The following is a 16,402-nucleotide window of genomic DNA, read 5'->3' as shown; positions in this document are numbered from 1 at the left end:
TGAGAATTTCCTGTATTTTAATAATAGTACTCCTTTGGATTTATGAAGCATCTTCAAAGACTCAAAGCCTTTTCCCCTTTGGCTGCTGCGTAATAGGTTCTGGTTTTATATAAACATTTCTAAATTGTTTTGATGGCATTGATTATCCCTTATTTGCAGGGATGATACAAATTATAACACATCAAAGACAATATAGTCCTCATCCTTGGGAGTTTACCATCTCAAAAGATATTCAGAACAGTATCCTTAAAACTTTAAGATTTAAAGTTTTAAAGTATCCTTACAATTTTAAAGGTTGTAAAATGTATTTAACTCAGTAGGAATAAAAATGTTCAATAAATTGGACTAGGAAAAGCCTTAGGGAATGGATACCTGAGAATCAGACACAAGAACACCATCATTCATTTCCTTCTGGATTTTTATTTTATTTATTTTTTAGACAATTTTTCTTTTTTTTTAAGATTTTGTTTAATTTATTCATGAGAGACACAGAGAGAGGCAGAGACATAGGCAGAGGAAGAAGCAGGCTCCCTGTGGGGAGCCTGCTGCAGGACTAGATCCCAGGACCCCAGGATCATGACCTGAGCCAAAGTCAGATGCTCAACCACTGAGCCACCCAGGTGCCCCTCCTTCTGGAATTTTAAATGGACCACATTTGAACATGTGATCTGGAACTTCCCACTGGTCTGACAAGCCAGTGTTGTGTGACTGTGGGGACAACAAGGTGCTCGGGCCCCAGGAGGTCCCAGTGACCCCCAGCCTTAACTTCCACACTTTTCTGATCCTGCCAACCACCACTAGATCCCACCATCTAGAGTGTCAGGCAGGTTCAGTCACCCTGTCTTTTGCAGTAACCCAATACAAATCTATAGTTCCTCCTTGGGACTGTCCTGGCCTCCAGATTAGGACAGATGATGGAGGGATTAGAGTCTCCTTCCAGAAAGCTGGGCTCCTCCTTTGAAATGTGGCCTTGAAATATTTTCAAGTCTAGATTTTTAAGTTTATAATTCTTCCTGAGAAGATCAATAGATTTTTAAAGAAAAAAAACCCCACAGATTTGAAGTACAGTTTTTATCATGGAACTGGTTTGAAATTAAAAAATTAAAGGAGTGCATTTTGTTGTATACTTTATTATCTGTTTTTGAATGTATTTTATTAAGCTACTTGCTTTAATTTGAATGATTTGAAGTCTGATCACTTAAATTTTCATTGTAATTAATGTTAATAGCAAGTTTTATGACCTCAAATAAAGTTTATGTCTCATTTTTTTATTTAAAATCAATTAACATATAGTGTGTTATTAGTTTCAGAAATAGAGTTTAGTGACTCATCGGTTGTATATAATACCCAGTGCTCGTTACATCACATTCCCTCTTTAATGCCCGTCTGCCAGTACCCCGTCCCACCACCTCCCTCCCCTCGAGCAACCCTCAGTGTGTTTCCCAGAGTTAAGAGTCTCTTATGGTTTGTCTTCCCTCTGATTTCGTCTTATTTTATTTTTCCCCTCCCTTCTCCTTTGTCCATGTGTTTTGTTCCTTAAATTCCACATATGAGTAAAAGTTATGTATTTGACTTCCTCTGATTGACTTATTTCACTTAGCATAATACCCTCTAGTTGCATCCACATTGTTGCTAATAGCAAGATTTATTTTTTTTTTGATGCTGAGTAATATCCCATTGTATATATATCTTTATCCAATCATCTGTCAATGGACATCTAGGCTTTCCATAGTTTGGCTATTCTGAACATTGCTGCTATAAACATTATGGTGCAGGTGCTCCTTCAGATCACTACATTTTTATCCTTTGGATAAATGCCTACAAGTGCAATTGCTGGGTCATAGGGTTCTCTCTCTCTCTCTTTAGTCAAAATGAGTTAGTCGAATTGGTAACTTCAAAGATTCCTTCCAGTTCAAAGTTTTATTATTCTGAATTTGGAAACTTAACAATATATTATTTTATTGATCCAATAATAAAATATCTGAGAATAATTTCCATACTGCTTTTTTACCCCCTTCACATTACTAAGATGAAAACTTACCTATAATTTCTTGTGTGATTGATTACCAAGGGTCTGCTTCTTTTTGTCAGCCAAAACCATTCAGAGATAAGACTGCTAGTGAAAAAAGAAGAGAAAAAAAAAAAAAAAAGACTGCTAGTGAATATTAGAGGTTCAGAATATTACTTTGTTTTGTGAGTAGTGGTAATATGAAAGGTCCTTTACATTTCCCTTTCTCCATCTACAGAATGAGTAATAATGCTTGACCTCTGCTATACATAGGGTTCAGTGGTATAAATAAAAATTAGAGCCTCACAATGAAGAGACAACATAAATTCAAAAGAATATTCCCAATTGTACAATCTATGATTGTAGGTTCATTGTCTACTGCTCATTCTTCTATCTGTTCTTCAGACCTTCCATTCAAGACTTCTGTGTTGCTTCATAGAGAATGCCAATTGAGGAACAATTGCACCTAAGTGAGCAATAGGTCTATCGTTCAATAAGCTGCTCAGCCTCTAAGGCTAATGAACAACAGCCTTCTGTGATGTGTAAGGAAATGAATGGTGGTGGCATAAGAAGGAAATCATGTTACTTAAAACTCCACTGTCTTTGAAATTTCTAGGGTGATGAAAATCTTGTAGCTATTATTTGTGGCAGTGGTTACCCTGGTGCATACATTTGTCAAAACACATTAACTATACACTTAAAATGGATCTTTTCATTGGATGTAAATGATACTTTTTTTTTTTTTAAAGATCAGTTTCTTTAAAAAAAATTTGGTTCAAGAAAAGGAAAAGGGGCACCTGGGTGCCTCAGTGGGTTAAGTGTCCAACTCTTGATTTCGGCTCAGGTCATGATCTCAGGTCATAGGATCCAGCTCTGGGTTGGGCTCTGTACTCAGTGTGGTGTGTGCTTGAGGCTCTCTCCCTCTCCCTCTGCTCCCCCCATTTCTGTGTTGACTCTCTCTCTCTAATAAATAAAGCTTTTTTTTAAAGGGGGACATGGTAGAAATACAGCTCCTTTATAAGTAACCAAACAAAAATGGAAGTCACATGACCTGAGTTCTGCCTTAGGCACAAACCCTTGTTCCTTAAAGGGAAATCTTAAAATATCTTTGTTTCTACCTTCTCTGGTGGGAAACTGAAGTTAAGAAGTGAAGTTATTCCTCTTTTTAGTTCCCTGTGGTAAGATAAAACAGTAAGGTAAAAGGGACACTTGATCTTTGGAGTCTTGGTTGCTTTGAGAAGCAGATCAAAGCTGCAATTTTCTTCCCTAGAAAAATGTACACACCAAAACTGCACACAAAAATGTACACACCCCCTATCAGGGGGCTCCCCTTTCCCCAGGCTCATCGACAAAACCCCAGTGAAGAACACTTGCCTTAGTTTTAAAGTGAACCCAGTGTCATAGGTAAAGGTCAAGGAGAAAAAGGTAGTATTTATTTTTAGTGCCTACCTAAGTGTGCTGAGCAATGGAAATACACCGCCACACAAAGAGAACAGTCCTTGCTCTAAAGGAACTCCTAATGGTTGAAATGTAGATACTTAGTCACAGTTAAAAGTTCCACTCTTATTGATGCCAAACATTGTTTGTTCATCTGTCAAGTACCACGCTAGCTTTGTTGGTCCTAGTTCACACTTTATGTGGGGATTCATCACTTGCAGATTTTACTGCCAAATTGCTTCTAACACCTGAGATCATCATCATTGGGCTTGTTGACAGTTCTCTTTCCTTTTCCCCACTTCGTCCTTAGTGTTCCTGTCTAGGCGAGTAGTTCATATGTAGGGAGGTATATAGATACTCCTATCACACTAGTTAGAAGCTTAGAAGTTCAGGATCTCCTGGGGCCTCCCATCACCAGGTCGCCACTAAAATGGCTCAGGCTCGCTCCCTTGCTCCTGGTTGATTACAGAGGGAGCCCGCAACAAAGAGAATATCTGCAATCACTGCCTCAGTTTGCCCTTTCCCTTCCCTTCCCTTGTCTACATGTGCAGGGTTGTTTAGTGACCCTGATCCCCCTTTGGTGACCTGCTGGTGTTGGCCATCATGGCGGGGCCACCACCAAGATTCTAGATCCTGCCTCGCAGAAGGGCTTCCTCTGGGGCTGAGCTCAAGAACCCATGCTGAGTGCCACAGAGCCACCAAATGGCCTCTGTTGATTAAATGTTTGTATTCATTACTAAACAAATATATTTTACTTCCTCCTGAATGGGAATAGGTAGGCAGGCCCTTTGTTTGCTATTCCCTCTCAGTGCCAACTTTCTTCTAAATAGGCTCAGTGCATGATGATGTTCAGTCGTGTGACGTACCTGGATTTCACCTTTGGGGCTGTAATTAATAGTAATTAATGGGCCTGCTAATTGATTTCTCCCCTCCTTCCACAGAACCACGATGGCAGTATTGACTTCCGAGAGTATGTGATCGGCCTGGCTGTCTTGTGCAACCCTGCCAATACAGAGGACATCATCCAGGTGGCATTTAAGGTACTGTCAGCCCTACTGACAGCCTCCTAGTCAGTCTCATGAACAAGTGTCAACTCTAAGTGTATTATCTGAAAATCAGTGAAATCTGTTACATGGATTTATAGATCTGCTGTAACGTGTACATGGGGGTAATACGATTAAGGCAATTGCTACTGAGAATAAAGAAAACATAAGCACCCATTTGAGCACAGGGGATGTCTTGGGGAGCCGCCCTGCTAACGGCATCAAGATTGAAGAGCGGGTGATTTAACAAATTAGTCTTAAAAGTGATTTCTATCCAGCCTCTCCATTTGAAGCCCCAAAGTACAGTTTATAAATAAACACCACCTGTCACCAGCCATCCTAATTCACCATCTGGAAAGTTCCCATCTACCCTTATTTTCTCTGTGTGCCAGAGATATTTTAAGTGCTCTTTTCCGGATGGAATTTGTTTTGTTGTGGTGGTGGCTGGTGAGCATCATGATACGTGTCCCAAGTTCCCACCAGGTCTGTTTTCCCTGTAGTATTGCATATATTTTCACAGTAACATAGGGGCAAAGGGCGGTGGGGGAGGGAGGGTTGGCCGGTGAATAACACGCATAGCCCCATCCCCAGCAGGACTCAGCGCAGGTCTGAACTGTTAGGACTTAGACTCCATTTATCACACACATGCCCAAGAGGAGGGAAAGAAACCATTCTTAAAGTATGTTTTTCATTTTTCAGAGATAAAAGGTGCCTCATCTAATTAGTAATAAGTAGGACGTTCGCTTCCAGTTCTAAGGTTGTGTCATCTACTCTCAAGTGAACCAAAAACTTGATTTCCATGCTTGTCTTTGTATCAAGCTCTCTATATATACTGACTCACCCTTCAGCCACTTGGCGGTCTCCCTGCTTCCATCCACCATGACGACGGAGGACCATCTCCATTCCTGTTTCCTACTCTTCTCTTTTCCTGGTTTCTGAAAATATCCCACTGTGATTCTGACAGGTTTCCTCTCTCCTGTGTCATCTAGACAGACTGTTTCTCCAAGAGTCCTTTCTCACGTTTTAGAGGCCACCAGGGCAAGCCTTAGGAATGCTCATGCATTTTGTCATTTACAGAGAAGTCCCCAGGCTTACCTTTTTTTTTTTTTTTAATTTCAGATTGGCTTAAACTGAGTTAACTGTGAGGCCTGTAAAGAACCTAAGTGGTTGATGCTTAGCAGATGGTCCTACGGCAAGGGCCAGAACTTTTTCCAAGTTTAAAACGTTTGGCTTTTACAGACTTACTTATTCATCATAAAACCTAAAATTATACACATAGCTAACTTATTCCAATCCAGATATTTCTGTTTCTGTTTTGGGATTGTATACCTAATTATAAGTTTAGCTGAGCAAATGGTCACTTTAGGTTTACCGATGAAAGACCTGATAGAAAATTTGGCCCTCTGTCACAGTAATTATTGTTTTTAAAGACGTCGTGAGATTTTTCTCTAGCCTAGACCTTGGTCTGGTGTAGAAGAGGGAAGCAAGGAGAACCTAAAACTATAATTAGCTCTTTTTCCAGTAAGACAGGGGTCATGCTTTACATTGCTTATTTTTCCACATTCTTTTTCAGGAGTGTTTGATGTTTTTGGAAATACTTTGGCACACTTTTATTTTTCATTTAGTCGTATCCTTTTATATGCACAGAATCCTGTTGCTTCCTTTTATCTGGGAAGCACTTCACAGTGAACTCCCCATCCTTGAGCTCATTTCATTGTCATAGAGACTGGCAGAGGTAGAGTTCTTCACCTGTGAGCAACGGGCATATGCTATGGCCGAGAAATCTACCATAAGGCCAGGGAGATGGCTCCAGAATAGACTTGGTGACAGGGACTCCAGAGGACCCTACTGCAGGGACTGCTCTGTATTAGTGGGAGCACCCCCAGCTCTGCCCACAGTCACATTCCAGGGAGTGTCCAGATGGTCGTGAGCCATGTACTTGCTGGAAGGACTGGATGTATGGGCTCAGGGTCTCACCATATTCCATGTAGTGGACAGATATTGTTCCTCCAAAAGCAACTGGGGTGTTAATCTTCCTACCAGAGTCCAGAGTGTGGGATTTACCTGAGGTCTGGGTACTCTGTAGCATAGAGATTATCGGGAGAGATGAGTAATTGAGGGAAAGTGAGTGTTTTAGTGAGGGGTACAGCCTGGGTTAGTTGTGACAAAGGCCAGATAGAGAGGAAGTAGAAACACCCAGCCTGGGCCTGGTGAAGGGAATTTCCACAGAAGTGAGAGCCACCGAGCACCGAATATGACCAATGAATTGCTGAGGATTGTGTGGGAATGGAAGGCCTCTCAAGAAAGCTTCACACTTGTGAGGAGTGGGGTATGATGGGATCTCCTCACAGTTACTGCCAGAAGTCCAAGGCCCCTAGAAAGCTCTGGGCTGCAGTTTGTGCAAATGAACAAATGCTAACCCACTTTTTCCTCAGGGGCTGTCTTCTCCTTCACTTGGGGGCTAAGTGATCAAAAATAGGAAAGTCCCTGCTTCCTCAGCTGAGGCAACACATCAACCACCTTTAGGGCTAGTGTTCTCCTCCCACCCTGGTCAGACTATGCTTGTGGTTCTGCTCATGATTATCATACCTTATCTACTGCCTCTGGTTTTCTGGTTTTGGTCATGTGTTTGGTCAGAAGTGACGCCTTAGAGGCAGGAGCTCTAGATGTCACCTGCCTGGATTTAGATGCCGGCTCTACCACCAACCAGTTGTGTGGCCCTGGGAAAAGAACCTAACTATCTCATGCTTCAGGTTTGTCATCCAGAAGACAGACCTAGTGACAGCACCTACCCTGCCTAAGACCACGGTGAGGGCACAGTAATCAGTTAACACAAGGAAAGTGATTCAAACACTCTGGATCAGTGCCTGCAAGGAATCAGCGCCAGCATCCATTTAAAAACCTTAATGCCAGGCCCAGGAGAAGATTTTGAAGATGAGATATTCATTATCTAACAATTATAAAAAAAAACAAACAAAAACAAAAAAAACAATTATCACTGTTTTGCCACTTGACTTTCAACCCGTCCCACCTACCTCCTTTTCCTTTCGGCCTATAAACATGTTCAGAGTCTCCCTTCCTAGCGACGACTTCCTTTTGTGCTTAGCCAATGCCCTATTTACCTCCTTCCTGTTATTCCACAGTTTCTCAAAGAGCCCGTGCTGGTTGCCTCTGCCACACACCTCTCTTCATTCCCAGTGTCCCATGACCACCTGGCCTCCAATTCCCTCAAACCGTGTTTCCCGAAGGCATCCAGATCTCCTGGTTACCAAGCCCAGCAATGCTCTTTGCTTCTTGCCTGCCCTCTCTGTGGTGTTTGACTCCCTGGGCCCTTACCACTCTCAGGGTGTCTCCCTCTTTCCAGAAAGAGGTGCACTCATTTCCCATTCTCTCTGATGCCTTCTTCTGAGTCTTTCTCTGCCAGCTCCTCTTCTCTGCACACACTTCAATTCATGCCATTCCCAGGGCATCTCATCACTTTGTGCATTCTCTGCAGAGAAGCTCCAGTGCCCCCAGACTTGGCAGCTCTTACCCGAAGTCATGGCTTGAGCCTCAACCACCCTCCTGAGCTGAGGTGCTACAGGCTCGTATCTTCCCCTGGCACCTCTGACTCAAGTCTCACCTCTCCAGGTTCAGCTTTTGGTCTATTGCTCTGGGGAACAGACCCCACTCTCCGCAGGTGCCCAAGCACCGCAGCCCACCCCCACTCCTCCTTGCCATCCCCACAGGCCCCGATTGCTGGCCACACCCTGCCTTTGCTTCCTCCCAAATTCTGCTCCCATGCTCCCTGCTCCTCCACCTCATACTCTTCATTGCTTTTCCTACTTCTAATCTTTCCAACATTGAGTCTAATCCATCCTCCACACTCTCAGTTCACATATAATCACACCACATTCCCTACAGCCATAATCCCACAGGGTCAGGTGAGACGTCATATAGCCATCATGGCGTGATTCCTGCTTGTCTGTCAGTCTCCTGGTCTGAGCCCCTGGCAATCACTGCCAGTCCTCGTGTGTTCTTTGTGTTCGAAGACCCAACTCAACCTGTCAACTCAGTATAGCTTTCCCTGACCTCTCTCATAGGATTCATCTTGCTCTCTACAGGACTCCCATGTCCTTTGGACTTACCCTTATTGCAGCCCCCATTTTCATTTTCTCTCTTCCCACGACCAAGCCACATGTCTCAAGGGTGGTAGAGACCAATCTTCCTTTAGATTCATCTCCCTAGCCCCTGGCACAATAGAGGTGTGAATTTTGTTTTTTAAGATTTTATTTATTCATGAGAGACACAGAGAGAGGCAGAGACATAGACAGAGGGAGAAGCAGGTTTCCTGCAGGGAGCCCGATGTGGGACTCGATCCTGGGACTCTGGGATCACGCCCTGGGCTGAAGGCAGACGCTCAACCGCTGAGCCACCCAGGGATCCCTAGATGTGTGAATTATTTAAGAGTTTATTTTCTGAGATTACTCTGTACCACTATTGCTCTGCCCACATGCATTCTTATATTTATCTACTCTTTCTTTCAGCTCTTTGATGTTGATGAGGATGGCTACATAACAGAGGAAGAGTTTTCCACCATTTTACAGGCGGCCCTTGGGGTGCCCGACCTGGATGTTTCTGGTCTCTTTAAGGAGATAGCCCAAGGGGATTCTGTGTCCTATGGTGAGTAGGCAGTTGGGTTTCGGCTTTAGTTTGCCAGGAGGGCATCCGACCACAGACAGACCCTCAGGCAGGAATGTGATTTCCCTCTACTAATTGCATTAACAATAGAAATAACAGGAGTGATGATGATGATGACAGGAATAATAGTAGTAGTGAAATAAGAAGAGCAACTTACTGAGCACTTGTATGCTAAGCACTCTTCTAAACACTTTTTAATACATCTTTACAGCAAGCCTATTTAATCAGTACTCTTAATGATTAATTTATTGAGATGCATGGAATTTAACTTACCTAAGGTCACATCAGCTAGAGAATGTCAGAGCCAGGATTCAAAAACCAAGAGTCTGGTTCTAGAGCCTGGATCTCTGCCCTCCTCACCTTATTTCTCATCTGCTGCCCCTCCTGGAAGAGTCTTTTCCTTTCTGCTATCACTGTGGCCAAGCAAAACTGAGCAAGGTAACTAAAGTGGTTGTAACTCTGAAGGATAGAGGGATACAGGTAAAGTACCAACAATAACTACAGCAGCTAAACCATCCATTATCACATTTACCATTAGCAGCTTAGGCAAGCTTTCATATAGGCTCGTTTTCTCCTGCCCTATGGATGGCACCTAGTGAGGTCACATAGGCTCATTTTCTCCTGCCCTGTGGATGGCACCCAGTGAGGTCGGGACCATCATGGTGGAAGAAGACTGCAGCAGGTCCATCCATCAGGGACCAAGCTGTCTCCGTATGCCTTGAGTCCACACATCAAAACAAGACCCCCCCCCCCCCCCCCCCGCGTCTGAAGGATGGTACACCAGTTTCCACATATTTCTCAGTACAGTTGTTGAGAAAAACCCACTTGGGTGGAGAGGCCTAGGTGACTGCTTCCCTGCCTTAGCTTTGATATGGTCATTGAGGTCAGGTTGGCTTATCTTCCCCAGCCTTCCCCCCCCCCCCCCACACCCACACAGGCTATAGGGGGTTTCCTCTGGAATGCCTCTTTCCTTATGGTGTTCAGAGAGTTTCAGCTATTAACTTCCATGGGATAGGGGAATGAGATCACATACTTCTCTCACTGTCTGTTTTTAATTACTATCATTCTGCTGCCCTTTATTCCATTTTAGGTAATTAAGGGCCTACAGCACTTACTCTATTGAGTTCATGGAAGGGAGGGAAGGAGGAAGGGAAGGAAGGAGGGAGGGAGGGAGGGAGGAAGGAAAGAAGGAAGGAAAGAAAGAAGGGAAGGAAGAGAGGAAGGAGTAAGGGAGGGAAAATGGGAAGTACATACTAAGATAAAAATATATGAGTCATAAACCCTTTGTGTACTAATTCTCTGACCATTTTCCTTTCACAAGACTCTTTATTGCTCTGAGCTGCCAAATTTGGAACAACTATTTAGAGTAACCATTTCATTGGAAGTTATACCAGAAATGATTCGTTATGTAGTCATAACTTTACCCATCGATTTTAACAATTTTTTAAGGGAAATCTGCTTTGCTTTTTTGGAGTTCAATCTTTTTCTTTTTAGAATACACAGAATATCTCCCTCTCCCCCAATATTATGTCAGTTTCTTTTTTTGCAGGAATATTTGGAGGTATTTAAGTATGATTTTTATAAAAGAATAACCATTGAAATGTATCAGAATGTGACCATCTAAGTTGTTTTCCTTCTCAGTTTTCTGTTAGCCAAATTAATTCCACAGAGTAGCCAGTTCACATAACTTCTTCTAGAAATGAATTACTTTTTTTTTTTTTTTAAATGAATCACTTCTTAATGCCACTAACCTCTCCAAAGAAGACAGAGACCTTGATCTTTTGAACAAAGCACAAGTCTTGAAAGACAGACCTTGGTTTCAGTAAATCAGCTCTCATGTTTACTTTCCATAGAAGTCACTTATGTGCCTCCATCCTGAGACAGGCTCATGCAGGTGAACCTTTATTTTGGATGTTAAGAAAAAATATCCAAAGACCATGTTAATAGCTTGCCTGATTCGGAAACATATAATGGTCCATTAATGTAAAATAATGTTGCAGTTGCAAAGAATGATTCGGGCTCAGTCCAGTGGCTTCCTCATCACTGAGACCTATTTCTGTCTTCAAGACTTGTTAGTTGGTCTAACGTGCTGTGAAGTAGACTCTGGGTTATCAGATGATTTAAAAAAATAATAGAAATAGAACATGCAGTTAAAAATCCTTTTGCTATAGAGCCAAATAGGTAGCTAATTCAAAGTCTAGGCTCCTTATGCTGTGTCAGCTCAATAAAGTTTTTCTCTGTCCAAACAGAAGAGGATATAGGGATTTCAGAATGGAAGGTAGCCACACATTTCAGAAACTCTAGGTTGTTGGAGGCTTGATGTTCAAACTCCGCTGGTTAACTTAGTTAGCCTTCTATACCTCTACCTCCATTCCTAATTCTAAAATACCCAAGATAGAAAGAGGCCCGCTACTCCGAGGTCTTGTAATGCGATTATTATATATTGTACACTCTACTTGCCTTTGTTGATCATTAGTCAGGGCTTAGCTTTTCAAGGCTGTGTCTTTGTATACCAGAATTAAGGGTTAAAATGGTTTTAAAAACCAGTAATAGAATGTCACAGGTAATAGCATTTTTAAACACTTTGTATTACAAAAAAAATTATAGCAATATAGAAAACTGAGTGAAACATAAACGTGAAGTGTAACGAGGTTTCATAAAGTGAGCACTTTGCATAACTACTGCTTGGGTCAAGAAATAGAACTCTTTAAGAACTCTGGAAACATCTGTGTGCTCATTCCCAGCAACAGCCACTCCCTCTCTCCTAAAGTGGGGCATGGCTGACCTGATTTTAAAAGGAATCTCTACTTTGATTTCCTTTTTAGTATGTCACTACAAAATCTTTAAATATTATATGTTAGGTTTGCTTGAGTTTTTGAGCTTTATATACTGGACTCCCACAGTATGTGTTGTTTTGTATCTGGCTGTTTTCATTCAACATTATGGCTTTAAGATTTGTCCACAGTGTTACAACACAGCAGTTCCTTCATCTTCATGGCTGTGGAGCCATTATGTCTCATGAAAATGCTACAAGTCTCTATTTCTGCTGTTGACCAAGCTTGAGTGGTTTCCATTTTTCACCTGTCATAACCAATGTTGCTGTGAACATTCTCAGGCATGTCCTCCAGAAGACAGCATGCACTCATTTCTCTAGGATATATACTCTAGGATAGAATTAATGGGTCATGGAGTATGTGAATCCTCAGCTTTACTAGATAATGGAAAAACTCTCCTGCAAAGTGCCTGGACAGTTTATAAGAGTCAAGTAATAGGATTTGGCAATAATTATATTATTAAAGTCATAGATGAATCTGTATTATGCTGAAAGAAGATTTGCCTTAACTTATTGAATTTTGTTTGTGTTTTTTCCCCTCTTTTAGAGGAATTTAAAAGTTTTGCCCTAAAGCACCCAGAATATGCTAAAATATTTACAACCTACTTAGACCTCCAGACGTGCCATGTGTTCTCATTACCAAAAGAAGTCCAGCCAACTCCCTCGGTTGCCAGTAATAAAGTCAGCCCCGAAAATCATGATGAGAGTACCTCAGACAAAAAAGATGACTGAAGTCTAATATTCACAGTCAGAAAAGCCATTTCCTTGAAACTGTAAAGGGATTCATTGATAGCATTCTTCAAGTGATTTCTGAGTAATTATGATGTTCAAAATGGAAAGCTTTTTAAAAATAAAAATGATAGATTGCCTTATCAAAATGCTTTTATTCACCTATGTATATTATTAAGTAATATTCCCTTTCTATTATGTTATATTGTGTGCTGTATGATTGGTTTCCCGGTGATAAATATGTCTTTATGGATTTTTCTGTTTAATTTGCAAATAATGGTGAATGAAATGGTCTCACTTGTTTACTGATGAGCATTAATCAACACTGTAAAGAGTTGTAAAAAATGCAAACACTTTTCAATCTACTTCCCTTTAAAGAAATGAAGTAATAGTGTTACTTTCCCATTCTGAAAATAAGAACATTGCAGGATTCTTTGCCTCTGACTTCACAGATGCATTATTTCATTTCCAGTTCAGTTTCTTGGATCACTAATGTGAATTGGAAGGGGGAGTTCCCATTAATTCAATGAGACTTCTTAGAACTCAAATTCTTTTTATTGCAGATTTCCTTACCCACCTACTAAGGAAACTGTATCATTTTGTGTGATCTACAGTTTAGAACTTTGTGTTAAAGACCAAGGCTATGGCTAAAGGCTGAGTAGGAATTGCCTTATTGCAGGTAAACTTGACTTCATAATGAGAAAACGAATCACTTGCCACAGAGTCTAGTTTGAGTTGGATAGTTCAGAAGGCAGGGCTTGCCCACCAAATGGGTCACATTTGATCCATTTATATAGTATTAGAATTAATACATTTTACCATTCAAATGGGAGTTTTATTTTGTTAAGTGTCGTCTCAAATTTTAGAGCTTGCCTGAGATATCTACAGGGAAAACACAAAAGGTCCCAAAGTATTGAAAGCTAGAGAACTCAAAAACCTTATTAAGGTGAGGCAGCAATTTAACATTCTTTCCATTAGGTCAGGCAATAATTCCCTCAAGTGCTATTTTTATTGGATGTCACACAGCATACATATTTGTTGTTAATGTCACTGTGTTTGAAATTTTGAACAAAGAACCAATTTATATAATACAGTGTACAAAAATAATCGGTTCATTTCTGAATTTTGTCTTTGAAATCAATCTCTTTGTTTTGGTTGTGTTTCTGAATTACCCCCAAATTCATTTTTTTAAAGCCATTTGTGAATGTGGGAAGTGTCACGAGAGGGGAGTCAGCATTTCAAACTAGTTGTACACGTTAAGCTGTGAGTGTTCTAATTTAATGAGTGGATTTGGATAATTGCTTACTAAAATGTTTTATCCTTAAATGTATAGGATCGTTTGCTTTTTGTGTGTCTTAAAGCTGTTTAGACAGAGTATTGAATGAACTGAAAACAACTGCCTAAGTAATTAGAAAAGTTACCTCTATAATAGTGTCTGCATATGTATGTACTACTCAGGTTCCATGATTGCTTTTTATCATAGAAAAGCCACATATTACTCCCATTAATTATGAAAAAGTAGCATTGTAAATTGAAAGTTTTCTATGAGGCTCTTGAAACTGATTCCCTTGTTTTCCCATTTTCAAATAATATTTTATGCTCCTTAAGTCCACTTCTGCCAATGTAATATTCCTATTTTATTATGTTACTGAATAAACAAACTTGCTATATGAAATTCTTGGCAATTAAAAAATTCTGGTTTTACCATTTTGTCTCCAAGGTAATATTACCTTTTTAATATTGTGGTTTGAATGTGTTTGCATATTTATGACTGCGATTAATCATTCTTGTTTGCATTTAAGCTTTCTGAAATGTCAGGCATGATGTTGCTCTAATGAAAAACTCAAATTTTAGCCAAAGTTGCAATAGTTAGTACTCTCATGGAAGTTGACTTTTGTCTGGTGGGGTGTGTGTGATAACACAGTCATGATCATCAGTATCCCTACAGCCTAGGCCTCTTCTTTAGGCCATGGTAACAAAGATTTCCTTCAGAGAGGCTGTTCTCCTCTGAGAACTTGAAGTTAGGAATTAAATTTCATTAAGTGAGTTAAATGCACTGTGATTTCCTATAATCATTTGAAAAAAAAAATAGGTTACTCTTTGAAATGAGAAATACTAGGTCCTAAGTCCTATAAATCAGAAAAATTTCAATCAGAAATTTTATCCAGCCCTGTTGCAGGATAATGAGGTGCTGCATGCTTATGTACCAAACTGTTAGCATTATGTGAATTTCATATTCCTCTGCCACTGCTTCTAGAATTTTAGAAGGCTGGCTGTGATTGCTAGTGGTGGTACCTATCACAGATACGTAAAATGGACTGTGTCATGTAGGCTGCTGTCGGCATGGGGCACAGCAGTACAAATACCAGATTCCCAGACTTGGGAGCTGTCCCAATCACGCTATTGCAAACGCAAGGTGGGGCGCCAGCATGGCTAAGTTGGGTCAACTTCCCACTCTTGATTTTTGGGGTTCAGGTCATGATCTGAAGGCCCAAGTTGGGTTCTGTGCTTGAAACAGTCTGCTTGAGGTTCTCCCTCTCCCTCTGCCCCTCTCCCTGCTCAGGTGCTCTCAATAAAATAAAATATAAAAAAAATTGTAAGACATTAAAAATAAAACATTAAAAAAATTGTAAGACTTCCTTGAGTATTTGTTTGTATATAGCAATCACTTAATGGGATAAAAAGTCACCAGTAAGAAACCATTCCCTAGGAAAGCAGACATACTTAGGATCTTTTTCTCCCCCTTTTCTGTTCTCTTGGATACACTTCAGGGTTTTTGGTGTTGTTAATCTGTTATGCCAGAGTGTTAAATCCGTACTACTTGTGGTCTGATAGAGGTGAAGGCCTGCACAAAGTGCTTGATATATATTCAATATACACCTCACAAACTTGAGGAAATAAGGTAATAGAGTTTGTGTTCCTTTTAGTCTGTTCAATGTAGCACTTGTTTCTAGATAATCGATAAACTTCTCAAGCGTGTGTGAGGAGCAGCGTGCTCTGACAAGCTGGCTCTCCTACACTGGGACACCAGTTTGCTATTTTTTCTAACATGTGAACCGTATCATTTTCTTTTCATGCTTATAAAAGAATCTATGTACATTAGAAAATATTTTTTAAAAAAAAGGACAGAAAAAAATATGGTTGCTTCCATCACCCCAATTCCACAATTACTAATTTTCTGACATGTTTTATTTCATCCTTTTTTCTAGATACTCTTATGGTCTCAAGATAACAATGTATATGTTACTTTACATTCTGCTCTTTTAACTTGGAATGTAGCCTTTTACAAGGCCATTAAAATATCCTGTAAATGTAAATTTTTCAGTGTCCCTAGTATTCCTTCAGGTAGCTATAGGCACTATATTTAATATTCTTCTCTTACTGAACATGTGAGTTTGGCTTTCATTTTGTGATATATTACAAATAACTCAATACCCCATAATGGTTCATCATTAGGAATAGTTTGCCAAGGAATTTATTTATGCTTTCTGAATTCCAAAAAAAATTGATACTGTTATCCCAAATTATATAGAGTATGGTCATTTTAACATCATGTAGAAGGTCACAAGTTCATGTCTTTTAAAGGTAAATACAAGGGTACCTAGGTAGCTCAGTTGGTTAAACATCTGCCTTCAACTTAGGTCATGATTCCAGGGTCCTGGGATCAAGTCC

General features: G+C 40.4%; 1 protein-coding gene across 2 annotated transcripts in view; it reads left to right on the top strand.

The window, feature by feature from the left end:
- The window catches only part of LPCAT2 (lysophosphatidylcholine acyltransferase 2), a 66,809-nt gene extending 52,372 nt beyond the window's left edge, over nt 1-14,437 (top strand). For both annotated transcript variants that reach the window (XM_041767613.1, XM_041767614.1), the window contains 3 exons: nt 4,387-4,485; nt 9,015-9,150; nt 12,549-14,437. In XM_041767613.1, the coding sequence (XP_041623547.1) occupies nt 4,387-4,485; nt 9,015-9,150; nt 12,549-12,733 (420 nt within the window). In that variant the 3' untranslated portion in view covers nt 12,734-14,437. The remainder of the gene's footprint in view (nt 1-4,386; nt 4,486-9,014; nt 9,151-12,548) is intronic.
- Nucleotides 14,438-16,402: the final 1,965 nt, after the last annotated feature.

Source organism: Vulpes lagopus, chromosome 8 (assembly GCF_018345385.1).
Source record: "Vulpes lagopus strain Blue_001 chromosome 8, ASM1834538v1, whole genome shotgun sequence".
In the NCBI taxonomy this organism is placed as follows: domain Eukaryota; kingdom Metazoa; phylum Chordata; class Mammalia; order Carnivora; family Canidae; genus Vulpes; species Vulpes lagopus.
The sequence above is the reverse complement of the archived record's forward strand: the minus strand, read 5'-3'. Positions and strand labels throughout refer to the sequence as shown.